Source organism: Saccopteryx bilineata, chromosome 9 (assembly GCF_036850765.1).
Source record: "Saccopteryx bilineata isolate mSacBil1 chromosome 9, mSacBil1_pri_phased_curated, whole genome shotgun sequence".
Lineage (NCBI taxonomy): Eukaryota > Metazoa > Chordata > Mammalia > Chiroptera > Emballonuridae > Saccopteryx > Saccopteryx bilineata.
Window position 1 is genome coordinate 20,235,905 of NC_089498.1, and position 20,750 is coordinate 20,256,654.

The 20,750-nt window shown below is 52.8% G+C and overlaps 1 protein-coding gene across 3 annotated transcripts in view; it reads left to right on the forward strand.

Annotated features, from left to right (window-relative positions):
* Positions 1–19,224, forward strand: part of WWP2 (WW domain containing E3 ubiquitin protein ligase 2) — a 153,729-nt gene extending 134,505 nt beyond the window's left edge. For all 3 annotated transcript variants that reach the window (XM_066242088.1, XM_066242089.1, XM_066242090.1), the window contains exons 11-24: positions 5,326–5,380; positions 9,055–9,136; positions 9,708–9,836; positions 10,257–10,332; positions 10,573–10,644; positions 10,873–10,961; positions 13,093–13,252; positions 14,588–14,721; positions 15,045–15,185; positions 15,876–15,996; positions 16,316–16,420; positions 17,509–17,605; positions 17,822–17,894; positions 18,390–19,224. In XM_066242088.1, the coding sequence (XP_066098185.1) occupies positions 5,326–5,380; positions 9,055–9,136; positions 9,708–9,836; positions 10,257–10,332; positions 10,573–10,644; positions 10,873–10,961; positions 13,093–13,252; positions 14,588–14,721; positions 15,045–15,185; positions 15,876–15,996; positions 16,316–16,420; positions 17,509–17,605; positions 17,822–17,894; positions 18,390–18,489 (1,434 nt within the window). In that variant the 3' untranslated portion in view covers positions 18,490–19,224. The remainder of the gene's footprint in view (positions 1–5,325; positions 5,381–9,054; positions 9,137–9,707; positions 9,837–10,256; positions 10,333–10,572; positions 10,645–10,872; positions 10,962–13,092; positions 13,253–14,587; positions 14,722–15,044; positions 15,186–15,875; positions 15,997–16,315; positions 16,421–17,508; positions 17,606–17,821; positions 17,895–18,389) is intronic.
* Positions 19,225–20,750: the final 1,526 nt, after the last annotated feature.

Below are 20,750 nucleotides of genomic sequence, written 5' to 3' on the forward strand. Positions count from 1 at the left end.
GATTTCATTAGGTAGAGTTCATTATCAGCTTTGCCTTCATTTGCAGCTCTTTCTCTGCTCACCCAAAGCAGAGCTACCCCATCAACCACAAGGCCTTGTGGCATGTCATTGGGCTGCTTGTCCCCTCTTCTGTCTGTGGGGGCTGGTTGCTCATCCTGTGGTGAGGGAACTGATGAGAACCTCACCCTTAGTGTGCACAAGCAGAAAGTCCAGCGCTTGTCATATTAAGTTGTCCCCAAGAAAGAGTAACTGAGGTGCCCTGCTGGTCTCCCCAGGTGCGGCTGTGTTCCTAGGCCAGGCCTCCGCTTCGTGACCCCTTTCACATGCGCCTGGTTTCCGGTTCTGGCCGGGCCTCCGCTCCGTGACCCCTTTCACACGCGCCTGGTTTCCGGTTCTGGCCGGGCCTCCGCTCCGCTCCATGACCCCTTTCACACGCGCCTGGTTTCCGGTTCTGGCATGCTTCAAAATTGGAAGGGATCTGGTCATTCTGTACATTCACAAATTGTTCTTTTCTAGCTGGGCTGCCAAGCCCTTACCTACCATTTTGTTGGGTGGTCATGGCTGCAACACTGGGAAGGCCTGGGTATCCTCTTCGAGACAAAGACACATCTCAGGGCTCTCACATAGCTTCTTCTCCCTGCTTACTCAACTTCTCAGATTAAAAAATAATTCATTAAAGGAATCTTTATTTTTATTTTTCTTTCTACCATGTACCGCGTAGGTTCTGTAGGTTGACTGAGATGTTTGTTGTGTGAAGGGGAAGATTCTGGAGTTTACATCTCTTGGAGTTTTGGCACATTCATCCTTTTACCCGCCTCTCTCATTTTGGCAGCATCATTCTGGGCCCGCAGAGGAAGAACTTTGACTTCCGGGGTCCCCTAGAAGTAAAAATTAAGCACTAAATTTTTTTTTCCCCCTGAGTACCTAGTATGGTTTTCTCAGCTCTGTTGGGGATTCAGGAGGGTTCTGGATAGAGGCGAGGGCTCCCTTTTCTCCCAGAAACAAGACTCATGTTGAAGAATGTGGTAGGATTCTTTTTCAGGTCAGCTTTCAAAGTCTCTCTGTTGACTTCCCTCCCCTTGGGTTTGCTGTGCCCCTCTTGTTTGCTGTGGTGCCACGTCCTGGTTACAAGTAAGAAGAGTTGCTTTCATGGAGTTATTTTGGGGTTTGGCCTTGGCCCAGGATTTGACTTGGTAGACTTAAGATCTGATACTGTACTGGCGGCTTCCCCTCCTCCTCCTCCTGCGGGGCTGAGAGCGAGACCTGTTCTTCTTTGCTGCCCCACAGAGAACACAAGATACAGTTCAAAGTGGAAGTCAAGGGAATTCCAGATTGCAGACTCCCCGAATTCCTTCCTGCTGTCTGTCTCAACACACGTCTTTTCCAGTCTCTGTTATTGTTCCCCTGTTTCTGACATGCTTTCCTTTCCTAACCCCCGGTCCCTTTGTTGCTCGTGATCGTCATGCAGACTTGTGGTCACCTGTGCACTTTCACGGTGCCCTCTGTTTTGGGTTCCTGCTGTGATCCGCCGAGGATGCCCGGCCCAGTCGTGTGTACTGTGTATTGCGACAGGACCTATGTCAACAGCTACTACTGTTTCTGTGACACCTCTTTATTTCCGCTTTGGTCCTCTTCTAATAACTGAAGGAGGTATCTAGTGTTAGCAGGACTGAAGCAAATCATCCTGTGGCTCCTAATGGGAGGACACGCAATTGCATTATCCAGAAATAGACAGCTTGGTTCTTACTCTGCAGAGGGCCCCTTTGACTGAACTCTCAAGCACCTGGGTTTTCTCCTGCACTCACTGGGCGAATCCTTTTTAGAAAAAGGAGCCTGCCTTCCGCACTGTAACCTTTGTGCCCTTCTCAGAGTCTTTCTTGCCCTCGGTTGTATTTGCTAGACATTCTTTATTTCTGAGTTTGTATCTTAAAATATTACTGGAACTTAGTGCTTGGTCCCTGAGGGACTTGAACTCACGTGAGCCGTCTGGCTCATGGCCTATACCCTAGATCTCCCAACCCAGGGACACTTGTTGGGAAAGTTATTCAACAGCATTTGTTCCTGGTAATAAAGGAAACTGTCTTTTCTCTTAGAGTCACCTGCGCGTCCTACGATCTCTCCTCGGACTCTGATCTCGCCGTGCCCCTTTCTCTGTGCTTTCCCAGCTGGGCGCCAGGTGACGCTCTGGACCTCTCCTTTCGGGAGAGTGGGAGAAGAGAAGGGGCAGGTTGGCTCATTAGAGATGTGGGTTTTGGGGGTTTTAGTTTTCTGGCCATGATGCGTAGCTTTTATTTTTGTTTCTACTTGGCTTCTGTCAGTTTCTTTTTATTTTTTTAAGTTGTACTATGTACATTAGGGAAGAAATATCCAAAATAGTCAAGTGCTTTGCTTTAACTGTAAGAGGTAAAATCGTGAGTGTCGGCTTACAGTGACTCCATTTCATGTGTTCGTGTTTGTCAATCTCTTGTCTCTCCCTGCTCTCTCTGTTTCCTCTTCTCTCTTATTACAGGTGCTGGGGGTTTGGATCTGGTAGGATGAGAATAGGAGGATGCTGAAGAAATAAAAAAACAAAACACTTTTATGAAAGAGAACCAACATTGTATGACGTTTGTGGCATTAAAACATCAGGATTAAGAAAAGGGCTGATAGCCTGGCCAGGCGGTGGCATGGTGGATAGAGCATCGGACGGGGATACAGAGGACCCAGGTTCAAAACCCTGAGGTTGCCGGCTTGAGTGTGGGCTCATCTGGTTTGAGCAAGGCTCACCAGCTTGGACCCAAGGCCACTGGCTTGAACAAGGGGTCACTCGGTCTGCTGTAGCCCCCCTGGTCAAGACACATGTGAGAAAGCAATCAATGAGCAACTAAGGTGCCACAATGAAGAATTGATGCTTCTTATCTCTCTCCCTTCCTGTCTGTCTGTCCCTATCTGTTTCTCTCTCTGTCTCTGTCACACACACACACACACAAAAAAAAAAAAAAAAAGAAAGAAAAGGGCTGGTAATTTCTTTTTATTCTCCTCTGTTTTGTATACTAGTCAAAGTTTATTTTGACAAATAATAGAAGGTACCTGGTTAAACTTAAGCAGAAAAAGAATTAATCAATGAAGTAACAGAACAATGAACGGAAGTAACAGAACAATGAAGAACCAAGCTCTGGCAGAAACCAGCGGTTGGCAAGGCAAAGAAACAGTTTGTGCAGGACATTGCCCCATCCTTTTGCCATTAAACACTCGATGCTCCAACAGGCTCTACTGCAGGAGTGAGAAGTCTCAACAGCTCCCATGCTTTCATGCTCATCCCCGCAGGTTCAGTGTGGGGGCACCTGATTGGCTGTTCTTAAGTCACGTGTCTACACTCTAGATGCCATGGTATTGGGAAAGGGAATATTTGCTAGCTGATAAGTATTTTTTGTTTGTAGTTCAATGCAGGCCCCAGAGGCTGTCAGTAAAGACGTTTGGTCTGTTGATTTGTACAGTTAAGCAATGACTGTAAGTCCAATTGGGAGCTAATTTCCCATCATAGCCCCTGAATGCTTTGTGGATTGTTGACTACTCAAAAGAAAGACAGACCTGAAGCAGCAAACAATTTTGTACCAAACGCTTCTTTTAAATTCTTTAAATGATCTTTTCTGTAGTTCTCTTCTACAAGGACACTGCCGTGGCCCAGTACCTACCCTGCGGGACTGTGTTTGGCTTCATTATCTGAAATGCATGCATGTTTCACAAGTTCAGTCCTTTCCTTCGGTAGCCAAATGCTTCTGTACGTACTGTTCCTATGTATGAAGTGCAAAACAAAGTTGGAGGAACTTGGGTTTTATGAGATGCTGCACCCCACCCCAACCAAATGACCACTGTGAATTTGGGAGATTTTTTCCTGTAACCATCAGACCAGAGCTGTGGCGGAGATACTGAGCACGTCCTCCATGTCACATTGATGGTAATGTGCCCTACATCGAGGACAGCCCAGCTTCCACACCTTGGTGCTGTTTCATTCTGCTGGGTTGGAGGCCCATTGCTAAAAGGGGGCTCTGTCCCATCAAGGAACCTATGGTTTCAAGACTTAAACGTCTTTGTTGGAACTTGCTTTGGAAGAGTTGCCTGTGCTGCCACCTTGGAAAGAAAGTTTCTCTGTCCTCTGAGCCGGGGGTGGAGGGCGGCTGTGGAAGGGGGTTCGCTGGCAGTTGAGTTCCACCAATGTTTTCTCAAGCGGAGACTGAGCTCCATTCATCCTCGTGCCTGTGTGTGGCTCCGAAGGGGCCGGCCAGGCAGCTCCAAGTCTGCATTGAGAATTTGATCCCCTAATGTTACGATTAAATTTTAGTAAGTGAAATAAAAATGTTTCAGAGAGAGAGAGAGAGAGAGAGAGAGAGAGAGAGAGAAAGCACAGAACAATACTGGTTTTATTTAACTATGAAGAGTTTCTGACAGCAGCCCCTTCCCTGCAGGATATGAGAACTCTCGGTCCACTGCAGCCCTGCCCCGGGGACCTCGCAGCAGAATTAGGCCGGGGGTGCGGGGTTCTAATGTAAACAGCGACCCTGAAGTCCGGAGTCCGCTCCCCCTTCTTTCTCCTGTCTCCCCTTCTCTCTTGCCACCTCTCCCCCGGCCCCACCTCCCCAGACAGGCACACGCAGAACACTGAGCAATTTCAGGTTTGGGCCTGAGGAGAATAAAGGTGCTTTGTGAAGGGAAGCAAAACATTCCTGGGGGAGGTGAGGGCCTGGGGCATGAATGTGCCCTCAGTCTGGGCTGACGCTGCACACCCTGCTCCCTCTCCCAGCGCACCCAGGAGGGGGGTGGAGGGAGGAGGGCCCAGCCCCCAGCCAGGAAGCTCTGGGCGTGGGCAGGGCTTGTGGGAATGATTTCATTGGAAAGGCCTGTGATATTTTTTCCCCTCCCGTGTGTGGTTCTTGGAGAAAGTTGGAGGTGGTGGTGATTTTAGTCGCCTTGGCTGTGGGAGCAGAAGCTGAGCAGAGGCACTTGGCTGAGCTCTGGGCAGCCCGGCTCCGAGCCCTTCGGCCATGCCTGGGACCAGCCCGCAGCCTCACAGGCCCTGGCCCGCCTTCACCTGCGCACCTCTTCCTCCCCCTGGCTGCGCCCTCTCCAAAACCTGTCTGTGTCCTCCATGTGCAGGGTTCTCTTTCAGGTTTTCATTTTTGAAAAAGACTTTTGAGGGGATCGGATGCCACCTAAGGCCCCACCGTCTCCTCTGCAAAGAGCCCAGTTGTGGAAATGAGCGGTTGGCATTTTTAGTTTTACCTATCGATTTATTTTTAACCAGTGGCTTTTTCTTAACCTCTGTGTTCTGCTGTTTCTTGTGTTTAGTCTTCGAGTGCTTCAACCGACCATGACCCACTGGGCCCCCTCCCTCCTGGCTGGGGTAAGTACGGAGTCCTACTAATGTGCTCTCGGCCTCCCTCCGCTGATGCTCTGTCTTCTCCCTGGGAGTCTTCCTCACTCCCCTCGCTCGGTTTCCCTTCTCACGTCTCTCCAGCACACTGTCTGGGAATGCCCGGCCAAAGCAATTGCAATGGAGCCAGAGCCTGGGAAAGTTATGGCGTCCCCCTCTGCTCCGTAGCATTCTCCTGCTGTAGCTGAAGGAGGGTAGCCCTACGAAAGAAGTCCCCGAGCGGCTGTGGTACTGTTGGGTTTCGGCCCTGACTGCAAAGTGCCTACCTAACCGCCCATCCCATGACGAAGGTGCTTTGGTGCTGGCCGAGTTCCTGATGCATTGTCTAGGGCTGTGGCCTTGGAATTGAAAGGAGCTACCTTACCAAACCTTTCTTTGCAGCTGAGATGTTGGAGGACTTCAGCCTAGTTTTGACTAATGGAAGCCACCTTTTGAGGGGCCACACCTGTGAAAGGGGCCAGAGGGCAGCCAGCTGAGGGCTAGGTGGCGACTCTATGAAAGTGCATCATTGCTATTTAATAACAGCATGCTGGATTCTTCCTGTCATTGGCAGCTGCCCCTTACCTGTGCTAAGTCCTTGGTGTGATCTGCAGTAATGAGTTAGAGCGGTAGACATCTGTGACTTGAGAGAAATTACAGACTTTATAGCTATTCTGGGAAGGAATGGCCATGCAAAAAGGGGTCATTAGAGATGGCGAGACTCAATGCTTTCTGTAGGCTCTCTGAGTTGGGTCAGGCTTTTTGTTCAATAGGCAAGAGTTCCTGGGAGTAAAGGGGGCCTTTTTTTTTTCCAGGAATAGGTATGTGTCTGGTTTAATTGATTGGTTAGTCTAGTCCAGCAGAAGACAGTAAATGCTGGTTTGGTGGTGTTCACAGATGGTATTAAGTTGGGTGGGGGCACGTTCCCCAGCGGAGACAGAGAAGCTGATGAGGATAGGATGAGCATCCGATCCTGTTGGTGCAGACACAGCTACTCCCTTGTAGTCATTTATGAGGTTGCACCCACCCCCTGGGACCTGCAGGGTATCCACTGCATTCCAGAGCACTGGAAGGACCGCCACCGCCTAGTCTCCTTGTAGGATGCATCAGTCAGGGAGGCCTCCACACAGTTTCTGATTTTCTGCTGGGAAACCGCTTATACAGGCACGTGGTCCACCTTGCTCCCTGAGCTGATGATGAAAGGTCATCACTGTCTCAGAGACTGGCAGCAAGTCGGATGTGAGAGAGTCCAACATAGGATCCCTGGCTAGATAAGGGAAAACAGCTGATGGAACAAGAATCTGGAATGCTGTTTGTCAGCTAGTAGACACTGTGACCTAGAGCTGGTGACCTGGATCTGTACCGTTCTGTGTAGAGTCACTTAATTTCTTTCTGTACCGGCTCTGCTAAACGAGGGTCGCCGAGTGTGAGCGGCTCTGAGGACCTGTCAACAGCTCCCAGAAGCCCAGTGTGAGGTATTTGCGAAGGGAATAGGAGCCGTGGTGGGAGTCAGTGCTGTTTATAAATGATGAGGACAACACAGAACTAAAATGGTGTGTAACAGAAGAAAGAACTGCTGGCCAAGGGCCAGGGAACTTTACTAATCAAATTCTCCAGGCTTTGTGTTGGCTTCTCCAGGGCTGGTGTGGGGCCACCTCCCCACAGAGAGTTAAGATTGGACAGAAAGAGCAGCAGAGCTAAGTGGGAAGTGCATTTAGCATGGACCTGCTGTCAAGCCTCCCGTGTTCTCCCGCCCGCAGTCCTGCGTCCCTGTCTACTCCTCCATGAGAGACCCCGTGGTCCTTCCTGAGCATCAGCTCGGGTGGGGACATCTCAGCTTTAGATACACATCTCCTCAGCTGCCCTGACCTTGGGCACATGGCTGAGTGTTCCCGAGTTCATGTCTCCCTAAATGAGATTGAGCAAGATGCTCTTAAGGACTCTCCCAGTCTCCGGACTATGAAATTGTATGCGGCAAAGCAGTTACAGTGGGCCGGGAGAGCCCCCGACACAAAGCCGGGAGCAGTGCCAGAAACAAGGGCACAGGCCTCAGAGCGCTGGACAGATCTCCGGCCAGCGGTTAGCACTGGCCGGGGCCCCTGGCAGGGCAGATGTGGAGGATCTAGTTCAAAGCAGATGCTTCTGGCTGGGAGCAGCGCCTCCCTCCCCTAAGACCCCTCTTGGGAGGCCTGTCCTCTGTGGGTTAGTCCCACAGCTGTTCTCAGAGTGGCAGCTCTGTCGCAATTCTAGGCACCTTCTTTTCTTTCTTTCCCTTTGTGTTTTTAAAATGTTCGAGTAATGGATTACAGGTAGGGTGGGTAGAGACCAAGACCCTGGACCGATATTAGGGATGTTGCAGCCTGATACTTGAGGAGAGGGGGCTTGCGTCCCCCTCCCCCAGGTGTTGATTTCCCTGTAGCTTCTGGAACTGATACTTTTTAGTTCTTTAATTGTGCCCTGTCATTGGCCATTAGCATCATTTGTTTTTAAGACAGAAACAGATTTGAAGGCTCAGAAACTTCCTGAGAAAGGTGACTTGTCAGGTCACCTGAAGGTTTTGCCTCCCACCCACCCAGAGCTGACAGGGTGATCCCTATAACCTTTTTCAAGGTCCAGAATCCCCAGCTAGAATTGGGTCTGTCCCCAAAGCTCAGACTCCCTCCCTACAGGACCCCAGAGCCATCATCAGTGCACTGGTCAAGAGCAAGAGGGTCAAGATTGTCCAGAGGAGAGGGACAGAGTGTCTGAGTGTCCCCAAACCCAGCCCTGTCTGGAAGCATGCGCTTAAGTCTGAGAACTCGGTGGTGGTGGAAGTGCCGCAGCCCCTGGCGTTTATTTGCACATGTGCAACATAGAGGTTTTGCTGGGATGTGAGAGTTTTAGAACAAAACTTTGCCTTTTTTTTTTTTAATTTTTTTTTAACTTTTATTAATTTTTAGAGAGGAGGGAGAGAGAGAGAGAGAGAGAGGAGAGAAGGGGGAGGGAGGAGCAGGAAGCATCAACTCCCATATGTGCCTTGACCAGGCAAGCCCAGGGTTTTGAACCGGCGACCTCAGCATTTCCAGGTCGACGCTTTATCCACTGTGCCACCACAGGTCAGGCCAAAACTTTGCTTTTAAGCAGGATAAAAGAAATAAAGTAGTGGGTACGTGGGCTCTGAGCACTGACCAGAGAAGTATGAGGTAAAACGCAGCCCCCGCAGGCCCTGTGTCCCTGCAGCCTGTGGGCAGAGTGGTTGCAGGACCAGAGAGCGGCTGTCACGGTCTTGGTGGCGGTGGAACTGGGGTTGAGGGGAGGTTGGCCCTGCCTCCACTTTGCACACAGCTGGATGCAATTATGCCTCTGGTTTCAGCTGAGCTGTTCCCCCCTCCCTGTTGCCACACTGCCCCTTCTTTCCAACAAACCAACCAACCAAAGACAGTGCTTGATCCTGAGTTAGAAATGTGTCTGTCCCTCCCCCACACCCGACAGGGAAAGGTTCTCTTTGTCTTCGTTAGCCAGTGATAGATGTGTGTGAGCCAGGCTTTCATTGGTTAAACTTCTCTAACAGGCTGGGAACGGGGGCAGAAAGTCAGACCCAGCACCTGGAAAGGGGCACTCAGAGGGAGAACATGGCTCAAGGTGTCTCGATTTGATTGTCCTCTTTTCTTACTTCTCCCTGGCAGAGAAGAGACAGGACAATGGACGGGTGTATTACGTGAACCATAACACACGCACTACCCAGTGGGAGGACCCTCGGACCCAGGGGTAAGAAGTGGGACCGGGAGGGGCTGGGCCCTGTGCGGCTCCAGCAGTGGCTGAGTGGCTGGGACTGCGTTAGTTCTCTGTGGCCGGTGTTCTGGGATCTGCAGCAATGCTACCGTGCCTGGAGCCCCTCATGATATAGTGTTGCCCTGATGAGAGCTTAAAAGTGGCTCCTGAAATTGACCTTCCCGGTAGATGGACAGTGGCCTGAGGGTCCTTGTACTGGCTTCGCAAGCTGCTAACACGATTTTATCCTACATTCGCCCCACTCTCCAAGAGCTAGTCTGGGATCGGGCAGTTGGTGCCTCAAGATTGCTGATGGCTGCTCAGGCCATGGCCATAGCCACCTAGGGCTGGTTCTTTGGCCTTGGGATGGTAAAGGTCCTTTCTCTTCTGCAGAACTGTCCTCATGACTTGAGTGGTACCAGGTACATCTCCTCAAGGCCCACACTCAGTGGCTCTGCAGAGCCGGGGTGAAAGCAGAGAGAAAGGAGCACTTTGGGGACCCCTGCCCCCTAAGCACTGAGGCCTAGAAGGTGAGGCTAGCCCTTAACCCTTCTCTTCCATGTTCCAGGATGATCCAGGAGCCAGCTCTGCCCCCAGGGTGGGAGATGAAGTACACCAGTGAGGGGGTGCGCTACTTCGTGGACCACAACACCCGCACCACCACCTTTAAGGATCCTCGCCCAGGGTTTGAGTCAGGGTAAGGACTGGACACAGGTGACAGCAGAAATCTGTTAGCACAGGCTCCGTTTATCTGCGCTGAGCTGCTCTTACTGCCCTCTAGTGGCCAGTTTCCAGGTCACATTAGTAGGGCTGGGAGGGAAGGGGCCACCTTATTCAGTGTCACACAAGTGGTGTCTGTCTCTCTGTCTCTTCTGACTGTCTCTCTCTCTATCTCTCTCTCCCGCTTTCTCTCTCCCAGAACAAGAGTCTGGCTGTATTTCTAGTTTTTCCTTTTACTTCTCAAATCTGCTGAAGGTTTTAAGGGCTTTGGCTTCCTTTCTTTTATGTCTTACCTTACTCGTCTTTAACATAGCACCAGCTTTTCTTAGGACTAACAGGATACATTGCCAACTTTTGAGAAATCACACATATCCCAGAACACCTTTGCTTTTCTCAGGACGAAGCAAGGTTCCCCTGGTGCCTACGACCGGAGTTTTCGGTGGAAGTATCACCAGTTCCGTTTCCTCTGCCATGTGAGTTGCTGCCGGGCGTCCCTGGAGGCGGGGTGGTGGAGTTCCTTCAGCACACTTTCCCAGCCCAGCGCCTGGTCAGGGGGGCAGGTCACTGTCCAAGCCCGAGCAGTTGTTGGATGTTATCACCAGGCAGCCAGCTCCCATTTCTAGGGACCAAGCTGTCCTCTACCAGCCCTGGGAGAAAGAGAAACCTGTTTGTACAGACAGGAGACCAGGTGAATTTTTTTCTTTTCTTTTCAGTCAAATGCACTCCCTAGCCACGTGAAGATCAGCGTTTCCAGGCAGACACTTTTTGAGGATTCTTTCCAACAGGTTAGAAAATAATTATGGCGTCTAAGACCAGAGGCAGGCACCTGGCCCCCTCCTATCACCCCATCCTCTATCACATGACCTGTGAAACCCACATGGGCGAGTTTCCAAAGCCTGGGCCTTGGGGAGTGGTGTCTGCTAAAAAGCAGACTTTGCAGTCCCCTGCCCTCTGCCGCCAGCCTGGCGTGGAAGGGAGAGTGGCAGGCTGGCCACGGTGCTCTGTCTCCCCAGATCATGAACATGAAACCCTACGACCTGCGCCGCCGGCTCTACATCATCATGCGTGGCGAGGAGGGTCTGGACTACGGGGGAATCGCCAGGTGAGCTGCGTGCCCCGGGAAGGCTGCGCTGCACCCCACTGCCCCGGGCTACTGGGCCCATGGCCAGAAAACTGCCTCCTCCTTGCTCAGATTGATTGCCAACGTTCCTACGCTTCTTCGGGAGCGGGCACGGGTATGGCCATTTTGAATGGCGCTGGAGGTGAATCCCCGGGTCCCTCCCCTGCTGGGCTAGGCACTAACCCTTTAGTTACTAGGCCATGGGGAGTCCAGGGGCTCAGGGGGAGGGCTCAGGACAAGGGCTCTTTTACCAACCAATATGTCATTTTTTCTATACTTTTAACAACCAGTCCAGCTGCACCCGTGGGCAGCGGCTAAATGTTGGTGCCATGGGATTGTCCCTTAAAGTCAACCCCGGGCTTCTACTTTTAAGGCAGCCAGGGCAGGTTAAGTCGGGCATCTTGCTGTGTACCTGACACGTATGAGCTGTGTCACAATCCGAAGGGCCTTGATCAGTATTCAGCTCCATGCCATATGTACGGGGTCCATACAGTTCAAATAGCTAATGCAACTCTAAAAAGAGCCCGGGCATAGTCTTACCCTCACTGCAGTCCACCTACAAAGGTGAACAGACTCTGGCCTGACCTGTGGTGGCGCAGTGGGATAAAGCATCGACCTGGAACACTGAGGTCGCCGGTTCGAAACCTTGGGCTTGCCTGGTCAAGGCACATATGGGAGTTGATGCTTCCTGCTCCTCCCCCTTCTCTCTCTCTCTCTGTCTCTCTCTCTCACTCCTCTCTCTCTAAAAAAAATCAATAAATAAAATATTTAAAAAAAAAAAAAAAAGGTGAACAGACTCTGGCAAAATGTTGCCATGGACAATGGGGCTGAAGGACCCCCGGCAGAGAGAGGGAGCTTCTTAGCCTGTGGTGATCGCTCAGTTCACTCACCTCTCATGGAGTGGGGACATCTTCTTGCTTGGTGTTGGGTTCATTTGTTGCTGGTTCTTTGTTCTTTGGTGGCTTTGCCCTCTGTGTTGGCCCTGGTGGATCGATTGCTCTTTTTCCCATGGTGACCGTGGTGACCTCCTCTCCAGGCTCTGCTTGGTGGGCTTCTGGTGTGGCTGCCGCCCTGTGTGTGTCTGTCTCTCTGTGTCCTGCCAGTGGTTTTACCCTATGGTAGGTTACGTCATGCTGTTCTACCACAGGGTAGAACCACGGACAGGATACCGGGGCACCCTCTGCATCGAAGGACTCCTCGTCTGCCCGGCCACAAACAGCCCAGCAGCCAGGGATTGGCCCAGTTGGGATGTCCCCCTGCTGGTTTAGCTGAAGCCCAAAAGGACTCTGAATTCTGTTTTGAGGCTTGTTCTAGGATGTAAAGAGATGCTAAGGCGTCGGTGTTGGGTCAGACAGATATGTGGGAGTCTGCGGAAAAGTCTGGAAATGGGATCGGGGTAAGGAGAGGGCAAAGTGCAAGGGAAGCAAGACACCTGCAGCGGGAGCGAGGTTTGTGATTTACAGACAGCGTGCATGACAGAGTTCGGGCATCAGGAGTTAGGAGCGTATCACTACATGTTCATTCTGGGCTGCCGGCTCAGGTAGGCTGTAAGCAGGGTGGCTGCTCTTCATACAGCACCTTTGCAAGATTTAGAAAAAGATGCCTTTCTCAAGATACTTCCATGTTGGAAAATAGTTGCAATATTCTGGCCTAATCAGAAAAAAACAGCTTGCCTGCTAGTTGCAGGAATATTATTAGAGTAAATGTGCCAGTCTATATTTTACTATAGTATCCCTGTATAGTACACAGCCTACACAACTATGCATGGTGGCCCCAGGGTGCAAGGAGCCCCTTTGCCATTAAGATGCTCTGGACATCAGGTGTACAGTCCTGGAACGCACCACCTGGGAGCCAGCAGGCACGCACATTTCCTGTGCCTCATCCTCGGGTGCGGCTGTCGTCCTCCTTCGCCCTGGGTCTGACCCCACCCTGGTCACTGGCCAGCTGTTAATACAGGTCAGGTCGGCCCAGGTGCGGATCCCAGTGGGACTCCACTGCCCAGGACACGTGTCTCCCAAATAGCGGAAACAGGACAGCAGGGGAGAGACGCGCCCCACTGTGGGTGTGCAGGGAAGGAGCTATTAGTCCTGTTTTTCTCTCTCTTCTCTCCCAGAGAGTGGTTTTTCCTCCTGTCCCACGAGGTGCTCAACCCCATGTATTGTTTATTTGAGTATGCTGGGAAGAACAATTACTGCCTGCAGATCAACCCTGCCTCCTCCATCAACCCTGACCACCTCACCTACTTTCGCTTTATTGGCAGATTCATCGCCATGGTAAGAGTCACTGCCATGAGACCTGCAGGGAGGGGGGCCGCCCAGGAGGCCAGGCCCCGTACGCCAATAGCCGCCCCACGCTCATCCTCGCAGAACTAACCAAGCATGCAAAAAGCCAGAGAGACTTCTGGAGCTAGTCCTCAGTTCTCTCAGTGCCCACCCAGGGCCGTTGAGAGGGTTTCTATGTGTTGCTTTGTCAAGGGCTTGTCAAGCGAAAGCCCAGGGTCCCTGGGTCATGGGCTTCACTAACATCCGCAAGTGCTCTGTTGAGGGTGTTGGGATGACGGGGCTGGACACTCCTACAACTGCCCGCCTGGTGCCTGTCGTGGGGATGCCACTGTCTGTCACAAGCCCAGGGTGAGGGCAATTGGGAGTGTCCTGCTCTGACATTCAGGCCTTCTGTCAGGGATTTGGAATCTGCAGTAGCTTAGGACAGAAGAACCTGAGTAGACCAGTAGGGGCATGCTGTAGGAGACATCCGTCCGGAGCCGGCCAACTAGGGAAGGGGAGCTGTACGCATGTCTGTTGTATGCATTTATCTAGAAATGGGAACATAATGTGAATAGGGAAGGGGACATGTCACCTGCATCCTGCTGAGTGTCTGATGAGGGTGGAGAACCAGGACCGAGGAGGGGAGCCCGTGGGAGCCACTGGCTCACTGCCGTCTTCGGTGGTTTGAGATATTTCACCGATAACTTTTCTTAGCTTTTCCCTGTTCCCTTCTCAGGAGGACCCAATAGGCCTTGACTAAATATGTCCCTTCTCCTGGTCTGGAGGTTTTTGGCCAAGGTGTTGGGCTCAGGATGTGGGTACATTTTTCCTAGGTCTAGAGACCCGCCTGGCCCAGCAGCCATCAGGCCAGGCCAGTAAAACCCTAGACTATTACTCACCACTGGCCCGCCAGCTCTCGCCGTCAACGGTGTCTGCATTATTTTTGGCTGCTGGTGCTGCCCAGCTCTGAGTGTCAGTGAGTCAGGGCTGCCACCTGGCGCTGTGCTGACCACGTCTTCTCTGTGAGTGTGGGCACATCTTTGCTAGAGCGGGCAGCTGGCACGCAGGGGTGCTTGGTGGGCAGCGGGCTGGAGGTGGGCTCCTGAGCAGGCTGGCTCTGCTCGGACCCTGTGGTCTGCAGGTGAGATAAGAGTCTGTCCCAAGGTCCCAGTCAGGACAAGAAGTATCGCATATTGCCCAGACCCTCCATTTGGGCCCGAGGTGGCTGAGTGCCGAAGTGCTCTGAGGAGAGAGGGCAGTCCACAGGAACCAGGCTTTGAGACAGCATCCTAGAGCTGCCTCCGTGAAGGCCAAAGCTCTTTGCTGTGTCTCTTCCTTCCACAGGCTCTGTACCACGGGAAGTTCATTGACACAGGCTTCACCCTCCCTTTCTACAAGCGGATGCTCAACAAGAGACCAACCCTGAAAGACCTGGAATCCATTGACCCCGAATTCTACAACTCCATCGTCTGGATCAAGTGCGTCCCTTCACTTGCCCACGCTGGGAGGAGAGGAAGCTCTGGTTGGGAAGTAGGGGCCCATGGCCCCGTCTTCTCTGCCGTAGTGGCCCCCAGCTCTGGCCCAGGCTGTATAAGAGCTATGGAGAAGCACAGCTTTCGGGTCCCCATAGGGCAGCTCTGAGTTCTCTCCTTGCATCAGGGAGAGCGCCCAGGCTGCTCTTTCAGATCCTAGGCCTCTCTGAGTCCTCGTGTCCCCAGCACTAAAAGTGCCTGATAGAGCAGGATGCAGGGAAGACCTTTCTCAAACAGACATCTTCCCTCCTGTGTTCTCGTGCCCTCAGAGAGAACAACCTAGAAGAGTGTGGCCTAGAACTGTACTTCATCCAGGACATGGAGATTTTGGGCAAGGTGACAACCCATGAGCTGAAGGAAGGTGGGGAGAACATCCGAGTGACAGAGGAGAACAAGGAAGAGTACATCATGTGAGTCTCACGTAGGGGGTGGGGGGGGGTAGGGGGGTGGGGGACGCTGGAGTGGAGACAGAGTCAGCTGCAGAGAGAGGGTTTCCTGCCCTTGTTTCTGGGTGTCTTCTTCAGCCAGGGGTCACAAAACCCTCCCATCTTGCTTGGCCTTAGCTGGCTGCCTGGGGCTGGCCCTGTGCTGACGGAGCGGGAGGGGGGTGGGCGGGGCGGAGCCCAAGCCTGCTACAGCCTGCAGCCCCCGTTCACTCTCTCTTCCCGTGTGGGGGACTTCAGGACTGCGAGGCTGCATTTCTTTGATGAGTCACTAAACTTAGACATCTTTCTTTTTCCTCGCTAAAAGGATTTCTGTGTCCTCTGTGCTTAAATCTACTATTTCACTTGCGTGAGTGCACACATTCACCTATGCATGTCCCTCAGGTCTCTTGGTTTAGTCTGTTAACAACCGTACGTCTGAGGCTCAGTCGGTGAGCATAGAAGGAGGAGGAGGGGATTTCAGCAGTGTATGTATCTCTGGGTTGCTGTGAGGTTTAAGAGGTTCTGTTCTGGGGCTGATAGCTGCTGGGTCTCACGGCACCGCAAGTCAAGTCTCAGCGGAGTCCTTGCTGCCCGGTGACAGTGCCTCATGGAAGGCTCTGAGCTGCGCTTGGACAGTGGGCTCGGGCTCCACCGACAGCCAGTCTTTGGTTTCAGGCTGCTGACCGACTGGCGTTTCACGCGGGGCGTGGAAGAACAGACCAAAGCCTTCCTGGATGGCTTCAACGAGGTGGCCCCCCTGGAGTGGTTGCGCTACTTTGATGAGAAAGAGCTGGAGGTGAGAGTTAAGGTTGTTGGGACCTGAGCCCCTGCCTCTGGGGTGACCCTGCCCTTGGATAGCCTCGCTGTGTACCCACAGAAACTCCCCGTAAAGCACACTCCCCAGGACTGTGACAATAGGCTAATAGCTTTGATTTGGGTCCTCGCACCCGCCTGTTCCTGGGCCCTGCTGTGAGGGGTCAATGTGCAAGATTTGTGTTGTCCGTGTGATGAAAGCTGGCAGCAGGAGTAACTGACAGATTCTGGGCGGTTCCACCTGCTGGTGAGCGGGCGGGCACCGGCGAGGAGGCCGCAGGCCACTGACCCTTCCCTTGCAGCTGATGCTGTGCGGCATGCAGGAGATCGACATGAACGACTGGCAGAAGAACACCATCTACCGACACTACACCAAGAACAGCAAGCAGATCCAGTGGTTCTGGCAGGTGGGTCCTGCCAGGTCAGGGCCAGGGTCTTGGCAGCGGTATCGCTGTGTCCCAGTGAAGGAAACGAGACTTGATTAGACCTCAAGCCTGAGGACCCTTGTCACGTTATCACCTACCCCATCTTTGACATTGTCCTTGCCTCTCCCCCAACCCCAACTTGCAAAAGATGGGAAATTCAATCTTGGGACAGATGGAGCTGATGCAGTTAGTTGGGTGGTGGCTGGGGCATTTGACAGGATGCTGGGGTCAGCTGTGAACACCAGTGTGCGGTCGGGGAGCCCCCAGGAGGAGGCACAGGCCCATCGGGCACGTGGCTTCCTTCCAGCCTGGTGGGACGGGAAAGCATGCACTTGGGTCCAGAGAGACGGAGCTTGTCGTCCTGTACATAATGAATTGGTTTCTTTATATGTGGGCTCTTGTGGTCGTCATTATGAAGTATAACAAACACATAAAAAGGGAATAACTATGTAAAATATTTTTGGTTGAGGTGAAATTCACAGGCCATAAAATTCATCATGTGAAACAAGCATTTTAAGGTATTCAGTTCACTGGCTTTTCACAGTATTGTGCAAACGTCATGACTAATTCCAGAACAGTCTGCCCCCTCAAAATAAAACCATTAAGCGGTCACTCCCGTTTTTAGTATGCATTTAAAAGTAGAACTTGGAGCCTTGGACAGGTAGCTCAGTTAGTTGGAGCATCGTCCCGATATGCCAAGGTTGCAGGTTTAATCCCCAGTCAAGGCACATACAAAAATCAAGCAATGAATGCATAACTGACTGGAACAACAAATTGATGTTTCTTTCTCTCCTTTTCTCTTTCTCTAAAATCAATAAAAATAAAATAAAAAGTAGAACTTGAAAGGGAAGAGAATACCTGGCCCAAGGTGTTCCTGAGACAAAGGGGTCTCAGACTGGTAGGCATGTTCTCTAAGCACAACCTCTTGGAGCAGCTGTGGGGGTCCCCGGGTTGGTGGCTGTCACCCCTGCCCCTCCCGGGCTTTGTGCTTAGCCACAGGAGAGTTAACAGGGTAGGGTGAGGAGCAGGCCAGGGGAGTCACCCCACGGCCTTGCCTTTCGGAGTTGCAGGTGGTGAAGGAGATGGACAACGAGAAAAGCATCCGGCTGCTGCAGTTTGTTACAGGGACCTGCCGCCTGCCTGTCGGGGGATTTGCTGAACTCATTGGTGTGTCTTCCCTTGCCTGCTAGCACCCTTGTGTGGGGGCGGGGACAGCTTAGAGGGAGAAGGGAACCTACTGTCTTCCTGGAAGCAAGTCAGTGGGAGGGGCAAGAGCTGGGCCTGTGCTGCCTGGGTCTGAGCCATCTGTGGGTGGAGCCAGACAGTCCTGCCTTAAGAAGGGGGACAGTCTGGTTACATAAGGTGCCTTTCTTCGGATAACAGGTAGCAATGGACCACAGAAGTTTTGCATCGACAAGGTTGGCAAGGACACTTGGCTGCCCAGAAGCCATACCTGGTGAGCGTGCTGGTTTTCCTGGGACGTGGCTCGCAGACCTGACAAACACCTAAGGGCAGCCCAGTGGCCAGGGCGACTTTGGGGCCTTGAATCCGGCAACTTCTGCCTGGCTCTGGGCTGCTGGGTTTGAGAAGAGGGTCTGTGACGTGCTGGACGCCTTGTCTGGGCCTCTGATCTGTGGGAGTTGTGGCAGCAGCTATGTACCCTGATGGTCATGCCAGGCATTAAACTGAAACTGCTATTCCAGTAGGCCAAGAGCTGCTGCCCTGAGTGCCCTCTTGCCCAATTCCCCATTTCCCCAGCTGCCTGTCCTCTCTCCTAAGCCCTCTGTGGTCCAGGAACCTGAAGTGTTACGGCTCAGCCAAGCAGGTCCTGGAGGCCTCTGTGTTGGTGTCTCACCAGCGGGTCGAGCCACAGTCGCATGAACACTTGCGACCCTCCTGGGCCAGCGGCCCTGACCTTCCCATGCTGACTGTGCCACCCCTCTTTCAACAGTTTCAACCGTCTGGACCTCCCCCCATATAAGAGCTACGAGCAACTGAGAGAGAAGCTGCTGTACGCCATCGAGGAGACCGAGGGCTTCGGACAGGAGTAACTGCGGCTGCCCCCCACGCCCCCAGCACACACGTAGTCATGAGCCCTCCCTGCCTGAGAGCTGCTAGTCGCAGCCCCTGGGAGGTCGCCGCAGATGGTGGCCCTGCATGGGTCCACACTGTCATCAGGCTGGCGCGGCAGAGCCTGACCTCAAGAGGCCCTGCTCATCCTCCCTCCTGCCCACTGGTGGCAGTCTGGAATATAGCCCTTGGTCACCATAGTCCTGTCACCCACTGCAGTTTGGAGGCCGACCCTCTGCAAAGCTCAGCCTCCTCCTCCCCTAAGGCCAACCCCAGGCGTGTGTGAGTGTGCAAGGGAGGGTGCCCATGCCAAAGGGCTGCAGCACAAGCCCTGGGCCTCCTGGGCTGGTTAGGCAAGAAGCAGACTGGCCACTTGGGGTAGCTGTCTGGACAGAGAAGGCCCAGAGTCTCTGCCAGTAAAAGAGGTTCTGTTTTAAACAGAACTTTTCCAGTGATCTGCACAAAATGAAGGTCTGAGAGAGAAGAGGAGCTCTTCCTATGCCCAGAGCTCTGGATCAAGGCGGGCTCGCTTCCTTCCCTAGCAGGCTCCAGCCGGGGAGGCAGAGCTGCAAGGCGCCTGTCTCCACTCAGGGCCGGCCTGTTCCTTCTTCCCGGCCAGGAAACGGTTGTGCCAGTTGCTTGGATGTCAGTGCGATGGAAACAGCCAACTCAGACTTGGTTTTCCCTTTACATAAACTTGAAACATTTTGTGTGTAGGGTTGCTTCGTGTTCTGTTGCTGGTATGCTGCTGTCACTTTCTCTCAAGGGGTTGATGTATCAGGTGTTGCTGGATCTTGAGGGACCCAGCACCGTTGATCCAAGAATTTCCCGAACAGCTGCAACTCTTAGGAGGCAGCTTCACAGTTCTGTGAGCTCAGGCAGCGCGGCTTCGTAGCGGCCTCGTCCCCGAGCCTGGACAGAGAGGGCAGGGGCGGTGCCTGGGTACCACCCCCACCTTGCGGCCTTTGACAGAGAAGAACTCCCTCCGCTAGATGCAGTCACCCAGGCTCTAGATCTCCGGGGGTCCGTTAGTCCCCTGTTGAGAATGAAGTGCATCTCACCACCCTGGGGTGTGCTGATTCCCCATGGAAGTGAGGCTTTGTCTGCACCCAGGACGGTGCTCTTGGAAGCTGGCTGCAGGGCCCTGAGCTGCTGCACACTCCTGACTTGATTTCTGGAGCCGCCACTGGGCTCTGTCGTGGGCATTCTGCCGTGTATTGATTTCTTCAAGGTGAACACACTCCCCTGAAATGCTGGAGTGGTTGTCATGAGCTCCCCAATCATCCCCCCCCCAGGGTTCTAGCACCAAGCACTCGTTGCAGACTAGCTCACTTCCTCGGACCCCAGGCAGGCCCTCAGACCGGTCACGGGCTTGTGGATGATAGTCTCGCATTCCCAGGTCCTCATCCTTCCCCGGCCCATGGAGTTAGCCCATGTCTGCTGATTTCAGTGACTCAGCTGAAAACTGCAGCTCAGCCTGTTTTCTTCCCTGGAGTCACTTGCTATGCTTCCCTGCACTGTCACACACACCACGTCCGGGTCGGGGTGCGAGCTGCCGTGTGGTGTTTGGAAGCCTCGGGTTCATGTGTGTTCAGAGTATGTTCACGTTTGTGTGTGTGTGTGTGTGTGTGTGTGTGTGTACATACGTGTATGTAACAGGTGTCTATGGAATGTCCTTCGGGAGCTCTGGGTTGGTCATCAGATTGTTTTGGAATGCCCAGCCTTTCACCTCAGAATTGACAGTTCCTTGTGCAATAAACAATCAGCAGCTGTGGGTGGCATTGGCGTGTTGTCTCCAAAATCATGGCCCTCCGCGTGAGAGGCCTTTGGGCCCCACAGGCCCCCCCCCCCCAGGGTCCGGGCAGGGGCAGAAGTTCTATGACTTGCTGGTTTTGAGAAGCGTGTGTCATTAACCAAGACAACCACACTTCAGACAGGTGGCTGAGTCCTGGTCCAGGGTGGCACTGACTTCAGCCCTTGGTCAGTGCCTCACTGCCCCCTTCTGCCATCCTCAGCCCTGACAGGCCTGGGTTTCTTTGAGCAGTTGCTATGGGGCCAGGACACCCAGCAGGTGAGGCTACAGGTTATAGAATCTTTGGAAACCAGGCCCTGGGGACAGTGTTCTGGACAGTTTTTTTTGTTGTTGTTTTTTTGTTTTTTTGTTTTTTAGAGAGGCAGAGAGGAGAGTGACAGGAACATCGAACTGCTCCTGTATGTGCCCTGACCGAGGAATAAACCAACC